The sequence below is a fragment of the Drosophila virilis genome, chromosome 5, assembly GCF_030788295.1.
Source record: "Drosophila virilis strain 15010-1051.87 chromosome 5, Dvir_AGI_RSII-ME, whole genome shotgun sequence".
Taxonomy (NCBI): Eukaryota; Metazoa; Arthropoda; class Insecta; order Diptera; family Drosophilidae; genus Drosophila; species Drosophila virilis.
Window position 1 is genome coordinate 7,572,732 of NC_091547.1, and position 19,974 is coordinate 7,592,705.

The 19,974-nt window shown below is 45.0% G+C and overlaps 5 protein-coding genes across 8 annotated transcripts; 2 read left to right on the plus strand and 3 right to left on the minus strand.

The window, feature by feature from the left end:
- Positions 1-162: 162 nt before the first annotated feature.
- Positions 163-846, minus strand: roh (reduction of Rh1). Its single transcript, XM_002050781.4, has 3 exons — positions 688-846; positions 420-616; positions 163-353 (listed from the first exon to the last, which is right to left on the minus strand). Exons 2-3 carry the CDS (start codon positions 598-600, stop codon positions 286-288), a joined length of 249 nt encoding a protein of 82 aa, XP_002050817.1. The 5' UTR covers positions 601-616; positions 688-846; the 3' UTR covers positions 163-285.
- Positions 847-984: 138 nt separating this feature from the next.
- On the plus strand, positions 985-7,696 carry Ice1 (Interacts with the C terminus of ELL 1). 3 transcript variants are annotated; one of them, XM_070209591.1, is made up of 3 exons: positions 985-2,563; positions 2,618-6,043; positions 6,147-7,696. In XM_070209591.1, the coding sequence occupies exons 1-2, from the start codon at positions 1,255-1,257 to the stop codon at positions 6,010-6,012; spliced, it is 4,704 nt and encodes a 1,567-aa protein (XP_070065692.1). In that variant the 5' UTR covers positions 985-1,254; the 3' UTR covers positions 6,013-6,043; positions 6,147-7,696. The 3 variants fall into 3 exon arrangements, with proteins under 3 accessions (XP_070065692.1, XP_070065693.1, XP_032292025.1); XM_070209592.1 differs by having other exon boundaries at positions 2,618-6,036; XM_032436134.2 differs by lacking the exon at positions 6,147-7,696 and having other exon boundaries at positions 2,618-6,117.
- On the minus strand, positions 6,038-16,374 carry Golgin245 (golgin subfamily A member Golgin-245). Of its 2 annotated transcripts, XM_002050779.4 has the most exons (8): positions 12,433-12,649; positions 12,043-12,139; positions 11,798-11,973; positions 11,528-11,731; positions 7,434-11,129; positions 7,302-7,373; positions 6,638-6,754; positions 6,038-6,578 (listed from the first exon to the last, which is right to left on the minus strand). In XM_002050779.4, exons 1-8 carry the CDS (start codon positions 12,514-12,516, stop codon positions 6,561-6,563), a joined length of 4,464 nt encoding a protein of 1,487 aa, XP_002050815.1. In that variant the 5' UTR covers positions 12,517-12,649; the 3' UTR covers positions 6,038-6,560. The 2 variants fall into 2 exon arrangements, with proteins under 2 accessions (XP_002050815.1, XP_015030136.1); XM_015174650.3 differs by lacking the exons at positions 6,038-6,578; positions 6,638-6,754; positions 7,302-7,373; ... (3 more) ...; positions 12,043-12,139; positions 12,433-12,649 and adding exons at positions 14,762-15,262; positions 15,372-15,906; positions 15,976-16,374.
- On the plus strand, positions 13,065-14,027 carry Eglp1 (Entomoglyceroporin 1). Its single transcript, XM_002050778.4, has 2 exons — positions 13,065-13,710; positions 13,765-14,027. Exons 1-2 carry the CDS (start codon positions 13,162-13,164, stop codon positions 13,978-13,980), a joined length of 765 nt encoding a protein of 254 aa, XP_002050814.2. The 5' UTR covers positions 13,065-13,161; the 3' UTR covers positions 13,981-14,027.
- Positions 16,375-17,679: 1,305 nt separating the features above from the next.
- Positions 17,680-19,617, minus strand: Eglp3 (Entomoglyceroporin 3). Its single transcript, XM_032436140.2, has 2 exons — positions 18,852-19,617; positions 17,680-18,789 (listed from the first exon to the last, which is right to left on the minus strand). The coding sequence occupies exons 1-2, from the start codon at positions 19,452-19,454 to the stop codon at positions 18,574-18,576; spliced, it is 819 nt and encodes a 272-aa protein (XP_032292031.1). The 5' UTR covers positions 19,455-19,617; the 3' UTR covers positions 17,680-18,573.
- Positions 19,618-19,974: the final 357 nt, after the last annotated feature.

Genomic DNA, 19,974 nt, shown 5'->3' on the forward strand with positions numbered 1-19,974 from the left:
AAACGTTGCCACATTAAGTCATAAATGTCTTTTAAATAAAACTAATTGCAGCCCTGCACGACAAAATGTGAATGGCAAAAAGACGTCGACGTTAAAGTGAATGTCTGCCGAACTAAATAGCAGGTTATATTTCCCCATTTATTTAATGAATGTAAAATCATGTCGGTTTTAAATCATTTATTCACCAATCAATATTCATGTTAAGCCAACTGATGCAGCTTTGAAATGTATATAGATGCAACTTTAAACAACTAAATCAATGACAGCACCGCATAGCTTAGCAAATTAATGGTGCGAGGCAGCCTCCTTCGCTTGGCTTTCAGCCCAGGCCTTCTTGTTTTCGGGCGAGTTGGCTGCAATAAAAACATATTTTAGCAACACGTGTAAACCAATCCCAGATTCTTAAGAGGGCCACTTACCCAACTTGCTGATCTTGTAGAAGACAGGTATGCAAGCAACCACTGAAATGAAGTAATAGCGCCAGATCCACTGATTCTTAATATAATGCTTGATTGGGAACTGGGCCAATTTAGCCGAGAAAGTGTATGGATATTTCATTGGACGTCCAACGGGTTTTTCAGCAGCAGCTTTGTCGGCCATGGTTGTGATTTGGTTACTGTGTATTTAATTAATTTGCAAAATATGAACAATTATGTAATTTTCGGTCCGAATGCCACAGTTACGTACCTTCGCAAGACGTAGAGAATACCACAATATTTTAATGTGCTACAGCAGCCCTGAAAAAAAAGTGAAGTTGGTTGCAAATTCTGAGGACTGCCAACTTTTGCTCTTATGAAGGTAATATACAATCCAAAATTTTTGAGAAAAATATATGATTTGCTCTTGATATGTTTACTGTAATAATTCAAATTGTATTGTGTAGCCTAAGAGTATTTATACATATATTTTAACTATAAAGACTACTTCGATTTCTTACTGTAACGTAAATGTGTCCAAAAAATGTGTTTACTACGGTCACACTCTTTGCCATTCACAGTGTTAATGTTGTTAGTTCCTTGCCGGTCGTGAAACGCGCTAATTTTATTTTGTTTTTTTCTCATAATTTTAACATTTATGCACAGAGCGTATTGTTAGAATGCTTGTTCATGGAATTGAAGTATTTAATATGCACCCTACTCGTTTTAATATAATTGCGTTTGTTCGGTAAGCCGCACGTGCCCTGCCAAAGAGCATAAACGTTTACCGCTCACAGAAAAACACGTGAAACCAAAAACAACAAAACGAAATACGGCCATGCCTGAGAATTTGGGTTTTGATGAGTTCGATTTTCTGTTAAGCACACCACAAGAACTGTCGCAAAATGAAATCAACAGTAGCTTTCCCATCAATGGGAAGTCTACGAAAAAGCGCCTACGAGTCGCCGACCTGATTGCGAACAACGATGAACTGGTGCGCCAGGTGAAGGAGCTTCAGGCACAACAGCAGCAGCTCTGTGGCATGCAGCGAACCGCGAGCGAGGTAACCGAGCTATACCAGCGGGAGAAACAACAACGCATCGAGCTCGAGCGGCGTGCACTCGAGCACAGCGAACGCTGCGTCGATCTAGAGAAACAGTTGGATGTTCAGAAGTTAAACTGTGAGCACTTGCAGGAAGAGCTAAAGACCAAGTGGATGCCAGTTGATGCCAAAGAAATGATCATTATTTTCATGCAGCTGGCGCAGCGCATTGTCGGCGATCCTCACGCCAGCGGTCTAACCCGCACCGAACATAATATGTTGCGCAAGCTGAAGGACTACTGCAAGTCAGCGAATATTTCTATACCCGCGCCAAAGAGCCCCACAAAGAGGCGATCAAAGGGGGTGGCAGCTGCATCGCAAGCAACTCAAACGCAGCCGCTGCCGGTTTTACCAACGCCTGCACCCACCAAGCCAGACATGTGCTCGATAGCCACACAAAGTGAGAGTTTTGTGACCACTAGGGATCAGGGCATACAGCACAAAAACACAACAACAACGCGCGGAACGACGACGGCCTCCTTCATCCAAATGCATGACATGGGCACGTGCTTTCCAGAGCCTAAGCCCGCACTGAATGCTCATCAAATATTGGATAAGGTTCTCTCGTGGACAATAACACCGCTCAGTCCCATCGGGGATCAAACACCGCCAACCGAAACGTTGACCGCAATAAGTGTGGGCACCTGCACAGATCTGTGCAATGTGCAGCGTGAGATTGACTTTCTGCCACAGCTGCCAGCACAGCTGAAACGCTCCGATTCCCGGCCACCGTCGCGGGCCATGTACGACAGCGTCAAGGACGAGCTAGCGATACCTGCGGATGCTGCTGCGCTAGATGGCAATAGCCACCACATGGCAAAGGAGCTACTTAGCTTTCTGCCGCACAATCAAAGCGTTTTAGCTAAAATGCCGCCCCAAGTCTTCGAGGAGGTCTGGCAAGTGATGGGCCAAATGGTGCTCGTTGCCCTGCAGAGTCGCTCCGCGAGCTCCATTAGCCAAGCAGATTTTCGCAGCTGGTTTGATACGCTATACGAAACCCATCAGGCGCAGAATGTGTCATGTGGTAGCAAAGGCAGCCACAGGGGTAAGCCCTTAACATTGAATTCACTTGGACATCAACTAAACAACTTGATTGCAGAACCCTCCGATTTTCTGGCAGAGCCCGAGGAGCGAACACCGCTTGATGTTTGCATCGATCCCATAATAGAGCCACCACCGGAAATTGGCGTAGACCTGACACCGATTCGTCTGCCGATCAAACCTCAGTTCAGGGCAAGGCCGAAGCCCAAAACCAAGCCAAAGAGGCTAAATAGACGCGCTAGACCTTACTCACGACCAAAGCCGCAACCGCAGCCGGAGGCAATTGCAAAACCCGTCGAGACCACAGAAACTGCGGTAGATTTCCTAAGCAATTTAAATGCTTTCCATAACATCAACTGTGATAATCTGCACATTCAATTGAATGCAGAGGAGCGTCAATGGCTGCAATTACCAGCTGCAACAGCAAACAATCAACAGCCGCCGAACACACCGGCTGTTTGTAAGGAGTTTGCCCCAAAAAGTCCTGCAGCACAGTTGCACGATAGACTAGACATGCAACCGGCTATAGAGAAGCATCAATTGGAATCAGAAGGGGATAATCCTCAATCGCCAGTCACAAGTCTCGATTGTGAACAAGTTGCTGTAGGAGTTGAAAGCAGCAAAGCGCAATTGTGGTCCTTATTTGGCAGTGATTCCGATTCGGAAGATGGAGAAGCACAACAACATAAAGCTAAACAAACGTGTCAGCAAGGAAAAATAGCAAACGATTTAGTTACGCACTCGAAAAGTCTAGACGTCAATGATGGCGTTTTGCACAACCACCATCATGTAGATATATCACACCCAAAAGCAGTGGAATTGCCGACGGAGTTGGCCAATCAAACAGAAAACAGCCCCAGCTCATGTGAGTCACAGCCGGCATTAAGCGAAGAAGCAAGCTCTCCTATCAGCTCCGAGTCACAGCCAAAGACAACAAGCGAAGAGGCTTTAGATTCAAATGTAGACTGCGTGGATAAACCTTCAATCCTCAATGAGTGTAATCCTGGCAACAACTGCAAACACCACGAGAAAGATATAAAACTGGCAATTGTTGAGCAGACGTCTGCTGGCAAACGCATGCGAAAAACAAGCGAACGTTGCGAATCCGAGTCGCAACCGGCATCAAATGAAAAAGCAAACGATTCGAATGCGGATAGCATGGACAGGATATTGGATACCAATGATGGTATTCACAGCGTCTCTGATCATTATCAGGAAAATGTATTAGTTCCAAATGCCGTAAGGAGGCAAATGCCTGTACCGAGGCCAGCTGGTATAAGCAGGCGAAAAGTTAAGAAGCGCAACACATCCGAGTCAAGTGAAACAAATGATTCCGCTGCGGGCTACACGGAGAGCAACTTAATCATCAATGATGTGGATCTTCGCAGCAACACCGATGACCACAATAAAGTAGATAAGTTTATAAAGGTGACGCCTTCTATCGAATCCATTCAAAAAGGATACTCGCATGTCAGTTCCGAGTCTAAGCCAGCCACAAGTGAAGAAGATGGAGGCATTCAATGCAACTCCGAGAACCACAATGATCAAATAAAACTGCCAAATGTAGAGCAGTCGCATACGTGGATGTCCGTTAGCAAACGAAGTCGAAAATCAAGCAAGGACAGCTTATCTGAGCTTCAAGCGGCGTCAAGTGAAGAAGCAAACGATTCGGATACGGACAGCATGGAAAGGCCTTTAGTCATCAATGATGGTTATCTATCCAGGGGATCGGATCCCCACGATGAAGATATGAGGCTTTGCAATGATATAGATAATCTGACTGCGACAACGCCTCCTGGCAAACGCAAACGAGGAGCAAACACGCGTAGCACATACGAGTCTCAAGCAGCGACAAGTGAGGAAACAACCGATTCGGATGCGGACAGCACGAACATGCGTTTGGCTATCAATAATAGTGATATGCACAGCGATTCCGATCAACATGATGAAGAAATGAAACTTGAAAATGCTCTTGAGGTGCTGCCCGTGAGCATGCCCGCTGGCAAACGCAAACGGAACTCGAGCACGCGGAGCACATCCGATTCGCAGCCCGTTGAGAAGCGTCTTACGCGACTCCAAGCCAAGCAGCTGTTACTTGAAGCAGATAACCAGGGAACGATCAAAGCCACAGGTGAAACGCAGCCCAGCTGCATAGATGCTTGTTCACCCATGTCGCCGGTTGGCTGCGAGCAGGTTGACAGCGAGCCCATCGAAATTCCACTAGAGCCGCCCGGGGGTGAGCACAGCGCGAGCGTGCCAAAGGCGTTGCTTAGTTTCTTGGTAAACGCTGTCAAAGCCAATGCCAAGCAACGTGGACATCGCAAGCAGAAGCTAAACAAGAAACAAATGGACCAACTGCAGCCAAAAATTGTTGATTACTTGAAGCACTCGGTGCCGCTAGACTTGAGCCCTGTTCAACTGGAAGCAGCCGATGCCCAGGTGCTTATCAATGTGCTGATAACGGCATATGGAGAACTGCAGTTGGAAGCTGCTGATGGCAGCGCCGAAGAGCGTCTGCTGACTGTGGTTAGGCAGTTGGAGTGCCAGAGCTGCACGTTTATCGAGCGTTTCATGAACACGCTGGAGCAGCGTTTATTTAGCCTGAAGGAGCGACTCGCAGACCCGGTGGCAATCAAATTTGTGAAACTCTATTTGCAGTTGATTGGACTGCAGGCAAACCTAACGAGTCCCGTCGAGAGCTATGTTAATCCTGCACGCTTATTGCTAGCCAAAATACTCTATCATTATAGCAAGCAGATGACGCAACTGGTGCTGGTGGTGCTATGCCATTTTCCAACTGTGCTGCCGCATCGAGAGGAACGAGATTATGATCATGCGGATCCATTGATTACGGTGATCAAGCATCTGCTGATGAGCCATCAGTACAATGTCAGCGATCCGCATGGAACCGATCGTGCGCTAATTTCCAAGCTACGCTTTGAATATCACTTTCAGCCATTTGAACCCACCAAGCAGCAGGTGATCGAGAATCTGGTAGAGAAAATAAAAGCTGGCCGCGCCCATCAGCTTAGCTATGCCTTTGCGCTATTCTGCAGGCGAAGCGCCCATCTGAATGTGAGCAATGTGCTGGCGGAACATCTGCTGCCGCTGGCCAACAGCTACTGTGATCTGTGCATCCAAAGCGAGGAGTACGATGCGCGGCTAGAGAGCCTGCTGCAGTGCATTTCAATGATTGTCAAACAGCTGCCGCTGGATGGCAAATCGGATATCTCTGGCTACATAGCGCTCTTCAAGCGTATACTCGTGGCGGCGCCGCGACCCCTTGTCCAGCAAGCAGCCGTTCAAGCCATATTGCGCACACAGCGGTTCGGTTACGGATTTGCTCTGGACGCATTGCAGGGCTATAGGCCGAGCTATCAGCTAACATCTCTGACACGGGCCATGCTGCGCAGCTTTGTTGAACGCCGGCATCAGTATCTGCTGTATCGCTAAGGATGGTTTCCGAATATCGAGTTGGTAAATTGTATGAATTGTAACTATTTATTTATGAATATTTTTATATATATTATTTTGAATTAAACTAAATGCTAACTGCAATTGATATCTTTACAATTTTTCACTTACAGCTAAAATGAACATCGAATTAGCAAGGAATACACACATTAAATGTAGAAATGATTGCACGGTAAATGGAAAAAGCATGGAGTTGGTGTTAAACGAGCAGCACAGATATTTTAGCATAGTTGTCAAATGTACAAAATAGAGCGGTTATTTTTGCTGTAGTTTCCCGACACTGTACAATGGGCTACACATATGTAAGTATGTCCAAATATTGCAGTATGATATTTAAGTATTATTAACAACGCCCTCAAGTCGAAATGCCTTTATGCAGCGGTGAGCAACAACCTGTGGCTAAGTTGAGGTAAGGTACTTGTGAACTTGGGCTAAACGGTTCAGCTCTGATTTTAGTAGTCTAGAAGCGTTTCATTGCAAGGCTGCCACCAGCTGCCGCTGCTTCCGTAGAGTACCAAAAATTCTTGCTAGATCAGTTTATTTAGCTGCAATCAGTAACATATATAAGAAGGTTATTTAATTTAATTTTGTTTCGAATACATACTAGTGAGCGCCGCTGGTGCTCCTTTTCGAGGGCAACCTGTGCCTGCTGGGGCGAAAATTTCAGCACTGCCGATATGACTTTAACCAAAGTTTCGTTGTTTGTATTCCCGGTCAAATACTGCAAACATAAAGAGATAAATTAACAAAGTGTTACATACTACAAATAGATAAAGATTTAGTAACCAATTGCTAGGAAATGCATATTTGCTACTTTGCTCAGTTTTTCCAACAAAAAATAAGAAAATATGATTCTTTGTTGTCCGATTGTTGTATAATTCTAAGACAGAGAAAATAGGATTTAGGTATGTGAATACACCAAAAGACTAACAATTTATGTATACGTATACCTTTACCTTACAAATCACCAAACACTTATTTAAACTCTTATGATTTTGTCATGAAATGTGTAACACAAAGACGGAGACATCTGCGACTTCATTAAGTTAATATATTCTTCAGCAGTGTCAACAGCCGAGTCGATGTAGACAAGTCTGCCTGTTTGCCCGTCTGTCCGTCTGTCTAAGATAACCTGACCAAACTGGGCATTTACCAGTTCAACCACATGACCCAAATCTTATCGACATCAGATACAGGAGTAGACAGCCTACAACCCTTTAAGGCGATTAAGCCATTCTTCTTGTGTGCAGCTTGGTGCTGCTGCCTACCTGGAACATGATGTTGCGCAGATACTCGAATTCCGTGTTAGCTGGCACGCTGTCGCTATGCTGCATGGATACCTGCAAGACGTGAAAAAGCGGTTTAGCATATGGAAATAATCGTTGGAATTGAGCACTTACCAGTGTTTCATCCAATTGCCGCGATAGTTTGGCGTTTTGCAGCTTCAGACGCTCATTGGATTGCTCGAGTATGAGAAAGTTTTCGCACTTTTGTTCGAGAAACAGGTTCCGATTGGTCACATCCTGCACCTCGTTCATGATGTCTTTCAGTTTTGACTCCAGCTGGGCTTTCTCATCGTTGGCAGCTGCCTGCTGGACGCTTTTGGGCGCCAGGCTGGCCAACAGCTGCTGTGCCTGTATGCCGGCACGTAACGTTTCCAGTTCCGTGATGCGTTCCGTCATTTCTTTGTTATTGGCCTGCAACTCATCGATTTCCTGCTGCAGATTTGTCTGCTCCCCGTTGCTTTTATGCTTCAGATCCTCCAGCTCGCGTTGCAGCTGCTCGTTGAGGCTGCGCAAATGCTCGGAATCGTTGGACAGTGTTGCTGCTGGCTTTGCCTGTTCCTTATCCTGCTCACTCTGCTGCTTGTCCAGTTGCTCTTCGAGGCTAAGACAGCGCTCTTGCGCTTTCGACAGCTCAGCTTGGCGTTCCTGCAGTTGTTGCTGTGACTGCAATAGCTCCTTTTGTACCGTGTCATTTTGTTCGCTGACAAATTTGGCATGCTCCACCTGGCGTGTCAACTCTATTGCTTGCTCCTCCAGCGCGGACTTCAGTTGCGCCGCCTCCGCCTTGGCTGCGGCGGCGTCGGAGTCCTTCTCGGCCAGCTGGCTGGCATGCTGCAAGACCTGCTCCTGCAGCACGTACAACTCACATTGCAGAGACTTCAGTTTCTCGCCGCTGTCGCCGTGCGAGGTCAACGCCTGCGAGAGTTCCATTTCCAGTTGTTTGGTATGTTTGTTTAGGTATTCATTTTCGATTTGTAGCTGTTCGTATGCGGACTTCTCATGCGTGGAGTTCTTCAGCGTCTCGATTTCCCGCTGCAGCGCGTCGTTCGCCTCGTGCAGTCGCTGCACATCCCCATTGGCAGCACTCCAACGTGCCTCCAGCGTTTCCAGCTGCGCTGCATGGTTAATGCTGGCAGCTTGAGCTTTTTCGAGCATGGCCTTCTCCGTCTCTTTAAATGAGTCCAGCTGCTCGCGTAAATTGTGGACGGTTGCCTGGAGTGTGGCCACCTGCTCATTGCTGGCCTCCAGCTCAGTGCAGCGTTGCGTCTGCTCTGCCAGGTGCTGCTCCAGTTCGCGTTGTCGCTCGCGCACCTCTGACAGCTGTTGCTGTGCTTGATCCAGGTCAAGCTGCAAGCTACTTCTTTGCGCCTCTAAGGCATCCTTTTCTTGTTGCAGGCATTTGAGTTCATCCTTTGCTATGAGATTTTCCTTTTCATAGGCATCGCATTTGTCCTGCAGCGTGCGATGATCATGCTCCATAATCTCCTGCGCATTTTGCAGCTTGGAGTGCTCATCGAGCACCTGCTGCAATTTGTTCTGCAACCTGTTGAGCTCGTCCTGTTGTTTCTGCAAGTGATTATTTTGCTCCTGCAGCAGACAGTTATGCTCGGCCAGTTTGCTATTCTCGCGCTCAATCTCCTCAAGCCTGGCCGACGACTGCTCACCCTGCGCATCGCGTTCCTGCTGCTGTTGCTGCAGTGCCTCAATGTGTGTTTCCAATTGCTGCTTTTCGCGCTCCAGTTGCGTCTGTGCAGCCTGCACTTCCTGCACATGGGCCTGCATGGTTGTTATCTCCTCGAGTATGACATTGACGCGCTCCTGCAGCTCTTGCTTCTCGCGCCGCAGCTGTTCTGCGTTCACCGCCTCTGCCTTGAGCTGCTCCAGGCTGACGCCTTGCTCGCTATGCTTTGCCTGCAGCTGCTCGTGTTGCTTTTTCAGCTTGTTTAGTTTGTTTGCGACCGCCTTTAGCTCCTTTTCCTTGGCCAGCGTGCCGGCCTGAGCAGCAGTCACCTGTTCGTTGAGCGCTTCGATCTGCAACCTTAAAGCTGCCGTCGCCTCCGACTCACTCTTATTGCTGCTGGCGTATTGATCGCTTAGGGCTTGCAGCTCACGCTGCAGCTTGAGCGTCTGTTCCTCAGCTGCTGATTTTTCAGCGCTGAGTGCGGCAACCATTTCCTGCTCGACTTCCAGGCTCTTTTCAGTTTCAAGCACACGCTGCTCCTGCTCCCTCAGTCGAACTCGGGCGTCTTCTAGCTGACTCTGCAGCTCATCCAAGCTCGACTCATTTTGCTGATAGCGCTGTACAATTTCATTCAGCTGAGTGTTATGCAGGCGCAAGTCCTGCAAACTCTGCTCGCTGTCCGTTTTCAGCGTGCGCAGTTGCTCCTGCAGCGCATCCACCTGTTGCTCCTTTGCCGCCTGCTCGTTTTTCAGTGTGTTCAGCTGTTGTTCCATGGCCAGCAGCTGGGCATCTGCTGCCTGTTGGGCGTTGTGCAGCTGCTCATTGAGCTCGTCTTGAGAATTGGCGGTTTCGAGCTCTGCTTTTAGTTTTGTAAGCTGCTCCTGCAATTGGCACAGTTCATTCTCCTTATGTTCCAGCTTGGACTGCAGCTGCTTTTCCTGCGACGCTGCCAGTTGCTCCTTTTCCGTGTGCTCTAATCTCAGTGTATTTAACAATTGCTCCGTTGTAAGCAACTGAGCCTCCGCTGCCTGTTTGGCATTTTGCAGCTGCAATAATTGTTCTTTGACAGCTTCGACTTGCGTCTCCCGACTGTTGGCCATTTGCAACTCGGCTTCTTGCTGTTTTAACTGCTCCTCCAACTGCTGCAGTTTGCTTTCTCTTTGCGCCAGTTCAGCTGTCGTTTTCGCAAGCTGCGATGCCACTTGCTGTTGTTCTGCTTCTTGGTTATTTTTGAGAGCATTTAATTCTAGTTCTGTTGCAGCAAGTTTTGCTTCTGCCTCTTGTTTGGCATTCTGCAGCGTCTTCAGCTGTTCCTCGATGTCCTTTGCCTGCGATTCACGACTGGTTGCCTGAGCCAGCTCAGCTTCTTGTTGCTTCAACTGCTCCTGCAACTGCTGCAGCTCCTTGCCTTTGCTGGCCAGCTCGGACTCTATTTTTTTTTGCTGTTGCTCCTTTTCCGTGTGCTCCACTCTCAGTGTGCTTAGCACATGCTCCGTTGCAATGAGTTTAGCGTCAACTTCCTGTTTGGCGCTTTGTAGTTTCTTAAGTTGCTCCTTGATGTCAACCGACTGCGTTTCCCTGCCATTGGCCGTGTCCAATTCAATTTCTAGCTGCTTAACCTTCTCCTGCAGTTGGCGCACTTCGGCTTCCTTATGCTCCAGCTCAGTGTGTATAGCTTGTTTGGTCTGTGCCAGCAACAGCACATTCTCTTCCTCCTGCTTACGCAGCGCAGCAATTGTGCTGTTGGCCTCCTCATTGGTTTTGCTCAGCTGCTTTAACTGTGCCTCATGTTCGGCCAGCGATTGCCTAAGCTTCGCCAGTTCTTCGTCCAGCTCCTGTGCAGGTTGACTGCCATTTGCAGTTGGCGCTGACTCAGGAACTATTATTGGCTCCTCAAGATCAATCAGCTTGTCCGCCTGGCCGCGCTCCAGTGCGGCGGTCACGTTATCCGGATTCTCGCCTAGTAGCTTCAGCTTGGTTTGGTAGGCCTGCATCTTGCAGCTCATGTCATCCATTTCGATGCGCAAAGCTTCCTCCAGATGTGCCTTCGCCTGCTGCTCCAGGGTGCATTGTTCACGCAACTCGCTGATGCGACGCAGCGCTTTATCCTGCGTCTCCACAAGCACAGACTGAAAGAGATATGTGGTTAGAGGGGCTTGCAGTTGGCGAAATGTTGCAAGAATATAAAGATCCTTTGCAGACGGTATTATTATTGTCAAAAGCTACTTGCGAACCCAAAAAGTATATATTTATCTTTAGACACTTGACACTTGTCTTGAAAGGAATTTCGAGTTACTTCGCAGAGATTATAAAATGAAACTCAAATATATAAGCTGGTACTATAATACATGCAACTGAAAATAATATTGGAGATTCGTTTCTATTTCCTTAAGCTACCTAAAGCGTGCGAACAGAACTTGATATTGGAAGATCTATTTAGACAAAGCTTGAATACAGCTCTAATTGACACAATTCTATAAACTTGTCTGCAAAGTTTCAGACTCCTTTTTCCCATTGTTTCTCATACCCTCGCCTTGCTGCTGTCTCGCTCCAGTTCCTTGTACTTCTTGGCCAGATCCGTGTAACGGCAGCGGTATTTATGATAGCGGTCGAGCGATTTCTTATACGCATCGTATAGCTGATCTTTAGTGATAACATCCAGGCGTGCCGTCGATGCGGAGTCATCAAATTCGCTGCTCGTCTCATCCAAATCCGATTGCAAGTGATACGTCTGTGTAAATAGAGTAGAGTTAGTCGGTGTTCTAGTGAGACACATTTGCAATTTACACGCACTTACCGGTGGCGCATCATAGGTGGGCAGGCGAAACGAGACATCGCTTGCCATGGACGAGTTCGATAGCTTGCGGGTGCGCGGTATGGCTCCGCTGCCGCCCATGCCATTCAGAGACTGGGTCGAAGCACGTCCGTAGCGCGGCAACTTCTGTAGGCGGTAAGGCGAGTTTTGTGGCGTGTCTGTAGAGAGCAGTAACAAATTATAATTTGACACTGATAAAGAAAATAATGAATCCTAATAAATGTTACCCTCTTCCGTGATGCTGAAGAAATTCTCATTGGTGCCGGTGTCGGTATTCTCCGAGCTGTTCGGTGTTGTTGTGCTGGACGATGAGCTCACGGCGGCCTATAAAAGCATACCGATAAAAGTCATGTATGTGTGTGTGTGTGCGTGTGTGTGTGTGTGTGTGTGTCATGCGGTGTGATTGTGTATGAGTGCGCTTGGGGGGTTGGGTGTGCACACAGCTGCTTGTTTCTGTTAAATGGGTCAAATAAAACAATTTTTGAAAATTGCACTGGCTGTTTGGGTGCATCCCTTTGCCCGTTAAGCAGACACATACCTACATACACACGCACACACAGCCAACAGTTTGCTTGTGTGCGTATGTTTTTATTAATTTGCACTTTTTTGTTACTTGCCTGGGCTGCATTTGCAAATTGTTGGAATTTGGACGGCGACGCTTTCACCTCCTCGATGAGTTTATTTTTCAGATTGGCAAACATTGTTAGACAGCTGCTGCGCTTGTTGTTTACTGCGTTGTTTACTTAATTTAGGCAGAGTGCAATTTATATAAAAAACATCTAATATAAATAAATACGTGTCTGCAGGTATTGCTCCAATTGCCACTCTGTTTTAACTACAGCGATGTGGCATCACTCGTGCAATCTAGAGTGACCATATTTTCATTACTGTTATTTTTTTTGGTATTCTAAATGATTTGTTTCTCGTTGGAAGTGTATGGTCACCTTTAAAAACGGCTGCAGTGAGTAAATTTCTGAAAATTTGAATTTTTTCCTGTTAGCCCACGTTTCCGTTACTTTTATCTGTCTAAGGTTTGGCAATATTTTAAAGAATATTGTTAAATCGCTACAATATTTGAACCGCAGGAGTCCAATACTGTAACAACATTCGAATTACTTGCTTGGGCACCTGATTTGACTTATAAGAGCAATTAGGCGAGTGTTTCCAATTGTGACATATCTTGTAAAACACAAGAAACTCACAAAGCTGTCAAATTTTCAGAAGCTAAATAATATTTAAACTTGACAAAAACATTCGGTAAACATTTTTATAAAGACCCCTATCTCGACTTCAGCAGTTCACATACATATTTCTATAAAACTTTTCTCTTGCCTTTACCAAATTGTATGTTGCATTTGTCGAAAATGTTGTTTAATAGTTTTACAATTATGCGCGGACTCAGCGAGTTCAGCGCAACCGCCTTGTTCATGGTTATCAGCTGCATGGGTTGCAGCGTGCGCGATCAGGGTGCCAGTGGAAATCTCATCTCAAGCTTGAACTATGGATTGGCCACAGTTGTGGTCATGCACATCTTTGGATTTATATCAGGCGCACATGCCAATCCTTGCGTTTCGATTGCATGCTGTTTACTGGGCTATATTGGCTCCAATATGATGTTTGTTTATATTGCCTGCCAGCTGGCCGGAGCTGCATTTGGATATTTTATGCTGCTGCAGATGCTGTCACAAGGCTTGCTTGATGCTTGCAAACAGGGCGTTTGCATGGTGGAGCCAATGAATAGTCTTTCAAGTATACAGATCCTGAGTATTGAGGGTTTTCTAACATCGGTGCTGATCCTCGCCTGGAGTGCACTGTGGGATGTGCGCAGCGGACGTTTTCTTGACTCGGTCACCTTACGAATGGGCTGCCTGGTGACCGTTTGTAATTTGGCAGGCGTACGTAGACTGTTACCTTTTTCATATGTATAGTTTTTAGAAACCCATTTGCAGGGCCACCTTACGGGTGCCTCAATGAATCCGGCAAAGATACTTATTCCCACACTATTCAAGGGAAATCCAGAAACGGTATTGCTCCAGCTAGGCGGTCAAATGCTGGCTTCCATCATTATACCACAGCTATGGATATTTGCCTACACACCGAATTATCGGCCCCTACAGATTGAAACTCCTGAGAGGCACGCATCAGAATTGTATCTCAGCCCATAAGAATGATGCTTGTCAAAATAAATATGTTATATACTTTACAAATATAAGTAGATCTCTGCATTGATGTACTTATTTATCAACTCGTTGCGATCATTTAGCAGCAATTAGTTGGTTCCCTGCCAGTTCTATTTAAATCAAGGGTTCTACAAAGGCCAACGGCTAACAAGTTGTCATGTGGAATTGCGATAAATTTAAAATGTGCTTATCTGCGTAAATGCAAGACTGTCGTCGCTTAGTTTATCATCTTTGCTAATACAACTTATTAAAAATAATTTATAACTTAACAGTGACAGAAATGATTGTAACATCAACCAACTAGATAAGATTCGACAATTATCTAATTTAAAATAGCATCATGTTGAGTTCCAGCTGTAATGGAAAATTTTTCAAGATTTGTTGCAAGGCATCTAATATTTTAATTCTATGGCTTCTATTCCTTGGGATACAGTTAACAGTATGGAATATTGTTATACTATTAATCTAACCCTGTTTTGTTGTTTTTGGTTTTTTATTTATTTTTACCTATGTACTTTATAACACTCGCAAATGTGGAAATTGGCTGAGGCAGACAAACACTCACCTGGAACACAATGAGACTCAATGAGTGGGTTACTCAGGCTGCTCATCTACTGAGCCCTGCTTTTGTCAGCAGTATATTGTATAACTACTTACCACAAACCCAAGGCCCAAACAAGCTTTTATTGAGCAGAATAATTTGTCGCCTGCTGTAATTTCTGACGGAACCAATTCAAGAGATGTTCGCAACACGCAAAGGTAGGAATTTTCATTAAACTGGTTTATTTTATTGCCCTTAGGCCATACGGCATACATATCTATAAATTGTTATTTGTTTTGGCGACCTTTCTAATGTCTGGCTGGATGATAGGCTGGCTTGAGTTCGGAGTTTGTAGTTTACTTTTCGGCATTATATTTCTGTTTTAGTAGAAACCCCGAACTTGTGCCGGCAAACCATGCAGCTCTGGTAATTTGTACCATTATTGTTTATATCGAATTCAGTTGCAAATTTAAATATAGCTAGACCTATTCACGTAACACTTTTTAAGTTTATCAATGCTGTCTCCTACGACAGCGACTCGTTACGATCGAATGATTTTTGGGCGTCGTTTACCTGGCGCCGGAAAACATGCTTGTAGACAAGCGATGTGACCAAAGCCGCAGCCAAGGGACTCACCCAGTAGACCCAGTGATTCTCCCAGGCATTGTTCCATACGGCTGGGGCGAATGAACGGGCTGGGTTCATGCTAGCGCCCGTAAATTGACCCTATAATACATGTGGATATAAATGAGAGTCAATTAGTATACAATGTCATAGAGATAGGCGTGTCTGGGAGAGGATTAATGGTTGAGCGGTTGAGGGGTTAAATACGCACCGCAATTAAAGATAAACACGCAATGGCCAGACCAAAGCGTATGGGCACCGAGTCCTGGAATTTAGCGTTACGTGGATCCCAAACACCGCAACAGATAGTGATCAGCACACAGGTGATCAGGAACTCGATAAGGACAGCCTGCCATAGTGCGACGCCGCTGGCGACGGTGGTCAGACAGGCACCCTGTGGGGTTATCGTGCTGCAGATAAAATTGTCGGGCAATGATGCTTTCAGCAGTCCATATCCAATGAAGGCACCTAGCATTTGGGCCACGAAGAAGCCCAGAGCCATCGGCCACGATATCTGCCTGTACACATAGCTGGCCAATGTTACGGCGGGATTGAGATGCGCACCGGACACACAACCGAAGCACTGAATGCAGATCAACACGACAAATCCAAAACTAATTGCAATCTGGACGTGCGAGTTGACGATCACAGTGGTCTGCACACAGCCCATGCAGCCAAGGTATATTAGGAAGGCCGTCGCAGTCAGTTCGCCAAAGATGATGCATACCTTGTCCAGAATCAGACTTCTGCAAAAGTTGTAAGAATTGGCAAAGGATTAGACTTAAATCACACTAAAAAGCAACAGCAGCACCTGCCTTCGGCTCCTGTTTACTTCGGCCATAATGGTAGTAGCTACACGTATGTAAAAATTACGGACCACCAACTTTTTACCCCGACGCACAGCACGCAACTGAATTGAGCCTCCACGTCAGAGACGATTATGAGAGTGCACTATGGCTTTGCACAGTGGTTTCAACCGGCCGCGCAAGATATCATAGCATTTTTTACGGAAAGCGTAAATAAGTTATTAAATTCCGTCCGTTTTCTCGATTTATTCCATTGCATGAAGTTGCATTCTTTCTCTTTCTCAAATATTATTACAATTGGCAGAGAATATCCTTTGAGGTATTGAAATTAAAACGATGCTATGTTAGCCCACGTATACAGATCAACAAAATCAAATGTGGTGCTTAAATACACAAATTTTCGGGCTGTATTTTCTTTACGTATATAATATTACGCGTTACTAGTACCTACTTTGGCAATGCCTACTAACAATCCCATTTCGATTCGTATATCCGCTGACAGTCTCTTTAATTATCTTCAAAAGAGCCGCTATCTGCTCCTCGGAAACCTCTCCGTTTGGGAATCTATAAGACTTATGCCGTACACACTTGATATGCCTAATCCGTAGACGGATTGGGCTACTATTTTAAAGAGTTTTTATCAAGTGGAAATCGTTCATAACTTTTGTTAATGTTCTACAGATTTTAAATTGAATGTCGCAGTGGATTTCGTAATAGGGAATTTTGCTATCACTTGAAACTGAGTATGACCTCTAATAGAGCTTTTATGTGTGGAAATTTTGAATCAAATACTCATAGGGAGAAGCAACTTTGGGACACTGTGCGTGTTCGCTTGTTGTCGTTGGCTGATTAGCTTTGTCACTCGACCCATTGACAGGTACTTGCAGAGCTACTCAACTCTCTCTCAGAAATCGCGTCCATGCTGGCGACTTTGAATTGCCACTAATCTTCAACAATGGCTATTATCAATTATCAAATTATCAAACGCTAAAGCCAATTATCAGCTGACTCTGTTACTTATATGCGTATTTATTTATTACTGCTGAGAACTTTGCTAAATATTTATATTTTTTATGGCAGACCAACATGTTGAAAGTGTATTTTATTGGTAGTGCCGTGTACCTCAAATATTGATTGCAATCTTCGACATGCACTTATGCGAAGCAACATTCCTGAGCACCAAATCCATTAGATCCAAATGGTAAAAACAAACTACAATACTCTAGTCGAAAGCTATCGACTGCTAGTTACCCTAACTATTTATAAGCAACTAAAATAAATTTGCTTCCCCATAATCGATAGCTATCGATTTTCAGAAGCTTTTTGAGCATGTAGATTCCTTCAGGGTTCTTGGCGAACGTCGACAAATCAAATATAAAATAATTATAATTCAAATTATTATTTAGCGCGGAGCATAGCGTATTCGGTAGTCGGCGTCTGTGGACATCTTCTACTCTACTACTGTAGTACTTTTAATAAATAATAAAAATCACGCTGCGTGATTGGAGCAAAATTGGCGTCCAGACTTTATAAAAAAAACAATCTTTATTACACAATGCGTAGGTTCTCAAGGATAGATTTTAAACTTAAGCTGACCTATATAAAGATTGTTTTATAATTTAAATGTTGTAACTATGGCTAAGTTTTTTTTTAACCAAATTTAATTTCCCATTAAATCAAACACTTAGGTATTTAATAATGCATTCTACAAAAAAAGCTCATTTAGTGGTAGTAAGAGTAGATTGCATTCCAAGGAATATTTTTAAAAAATAATTCGCAAGGCTATGAGGTTTATATATTTGCACATTTCCTCTCTTCCATCTGCAATGTGCCCTCATAACTAAAATTAAAGCCTTGGCGCTAGCTGTCATTGCACCAAATACCAAATTTAACTTTTATTGAATATTTGCTATCAGAAGAATCGACAGCTAATTCTGTATTAAGTGCAGTTCAAAGCTCAGTTTTAGGTGTAGAGTCATGTGGCGTTACCGACTATCAATTTGTTAAAGGTCTTTAACTTGATCAGAACGTTATCATTAATATTAAAAGTCGATGAACGAGCTGATGTCTGTTTGATTATTATTATTTTTACTGCTGTGGAGCCAAGTCTCTTAGTCATGACGCTAAGTAGCTAGTAAACTTAGTACCGACATCTCTGATAATCGCTATTCTTTATTTTTTTTTATTATTTTGGGTGACTATTAAAAACTGGAAATCCCAGATTTATAATTATTGATTAATTTTTGACAAATTAAATGCTTTGCATTGAAAGCTAGCCACCTGTCGTTGCATGTGCGAATGAGTCACACTCTTACCCTACAGATTCGGTTCGCCGTTCTATGCGATTTTCATAACCTCGAGTGAGTTCAGAACTTTTTAAAATGTTTTTTTTCTGTCTAAATTTTAGTATTTGAGACACTTTTTATTTATGTTTCTCGCATAGGGACACAGTTTCTCCTCGCTATTTTCTACCGTCTCTCTCAGCTGTTTTTTGTTTCCTCTCCTTTATGCCGCCTTTCTATGCGATGTTCATGAACTAGTTAATAGTTTATTAAACTTAGGGTTAACTTAAAAAATAATATGGCTTCTAAAGCTTCAGCCTAACCTCTAAACCTTATCAATAAATTGTATTTTGGCATTTGAACTGCGGAGTTCAATTACTTCATCGCTGCGACCCTTGAAAGCAAATCGGTAGATAAGCGAAGTGAGTGCGGCACCCACTAAAGGACCCACCCAGTAGATCCAGTGATGCTGCCAGGAATTGTTCCACACAGCAGGTCCTAGGGATCGTGTCGGGTTCATGCTTGAGCCGGTGAATAGGCCCTGTTAAAAATTCAATTGAAATTGCAATCTGGCCAACTTAGAATTGCGTGCTTTATACTGACCGCTGCCAAATTGAGACTCGCGACTGTTAGGCCAAAACGTATCGGCACCGAATCCTTGAGTCTATCATTGCGTGGATCCCACACCGAGCAGGCGACCATTGTCAGGCAACTGGTGATTAGTAGCTCAATGAAGACGCCCTGAAGCACCGAAATGTCGCTGCTGAGAACCGTGACACAGACACCAGCCGGTTCGTCCACACCAATGATGGCATTCAGGGGCAACACGGCCTTCAGCAAACCGTAACCGATGAGAGCACCTGCCACCTGGGCCACCAAATATGCAATTGCCATGGCCCAACCAAGAGCGCCATAGATTAAGGCGGCCAGTGTGATGGCCGGATTCAGATGGGCGCCCGAAATGGCGCCAAAGCTCTGTATGGCAATCAGTATGGCGAGACCAAAGTTTAGGCTCAGTTCGAAGTGGGAGTTAAGGAATATGGGCGTGGTCACACAGCCCATACAGGCGATGAATATGAAAGTGGCCGTGCCCACCAGCTCGCCAAAAAAGGCAGCTATTCGCGATCTGTGCTCCGAACGCAACCTCAGATATCTCCATCTCGAGCCGGGACTGGAATTGCTGATCCTTAACCTCTGCTGCGACATACTGTCCAAATACAACTGAGCGGGCTGGTTGGGCTGGCTGCTCGTGGTAGCAGCGGGCCCCGACCAGCGCAAGGTTTCGACTTTGAAATTTTGGCCCTAATCAATCAATATGAATTATAAAACCTTAATGCTAATTATTATGCGGATATTTTTATTTTGCCTAGATAGGGCAACCTACGCCATTTGGTATTGTCTTCGTCGAGTCAAGCCCAGAACCAAATTAATAATTAATTAATCATGTTTGGAACTCTTTAAATGGGGTCTACCCAGCCAGAATTTCCAGTGTGGATCGCTGTTTAACTGGAATTGCCACACGGCGTGGCATTTAATGCTCAACCTTATCTCACTAAGATGGTCAACAGCTGCGAATATGGCGCCTTGGCTTGGCCAATATCGCAATGGCCGCTAAGTACTTTTGATTAATGACAGCGAAACGCCGCCCAATGCTGGCCTACTTTGAGGCGCCTCCGTTACGAACGACTGGCACATTGAAGTGACAGGGTACATGCTATTATTGCAG

Coding starts and splice junctions, on each gene's coding strand:
- Golgin245 (XM_002050779.4), bottom strand. CDS start 12,516: ATGTTTGCCAATCTGAAAAATAAACTCATCGAGGAGGTGAAAGCGTCG. Junction 11,974..12,042: donor CTTCAGCATCACGGAAGAGG/GTAACATTTATT, acceptor TGCTCTCTACAG/ACACGCCACAAAACTCGCCT. Junction 11,732..11,797: donor CCACCTATGATGCGCCACCG/GTAAGTGCGTGT, acceptor CTATTTACACAG/ACGTATCACTTGCAATCGGA.
- Eglp3 (XM_032436140.2), bottom strand. CDS start 19,454: ATGTCGCAGCAGAGGTTAAGGATCAGCAATTCCAGTCCCGGCTCGAGA. Junction 18,790..18,851: donor CGAGTCTCAATTTGGCAGCG/GTCAGTATAAAG, acceptor AATTTTTAACAG/GGCCTATTCACCGGCTCAAG.
- Ice1 (XM_070209591.1), top strand. CDS start 1,255: ATGCCTGAGAATTTGGGTTTTGATGAGTTCGATTTTCTGTTAAGCACA. Junction 2,564..2,617: donor TAGCAAAGGCAGCCACAGGG/GTAAGCCCTTAA, acceptor ACTTGATTGCAG/AACCCTCCGATTTTCTGGCA.
- Eglp1 (XM_002050778.4), top strand. CDS start 13,162: ATGTTGCATTTGTCGAAAATGTTGTTTAATAGTTTTACAATTATGCGC. Junction 13,711..13,764: donor CCGTTTGTAATTTGGCAGGC/GTACGTAGACTG, acceptor ACCCATTTGCAG/GGCCACCTTACGGGTGCCTC.
- roh (XM_002050781.4), bottom strand. CDS start 600: ATGGCCGACAAAGCTGCTGCTGAAAAACCCGTTGGACGTCCAATGAAA. Junction 354..419: donor CTACAAGATCAGCAAGTTGG/GTAAGTGGCCCT, acceptor TTTTTATTGCAG/CCAACTCGCCCGAAAACAAG.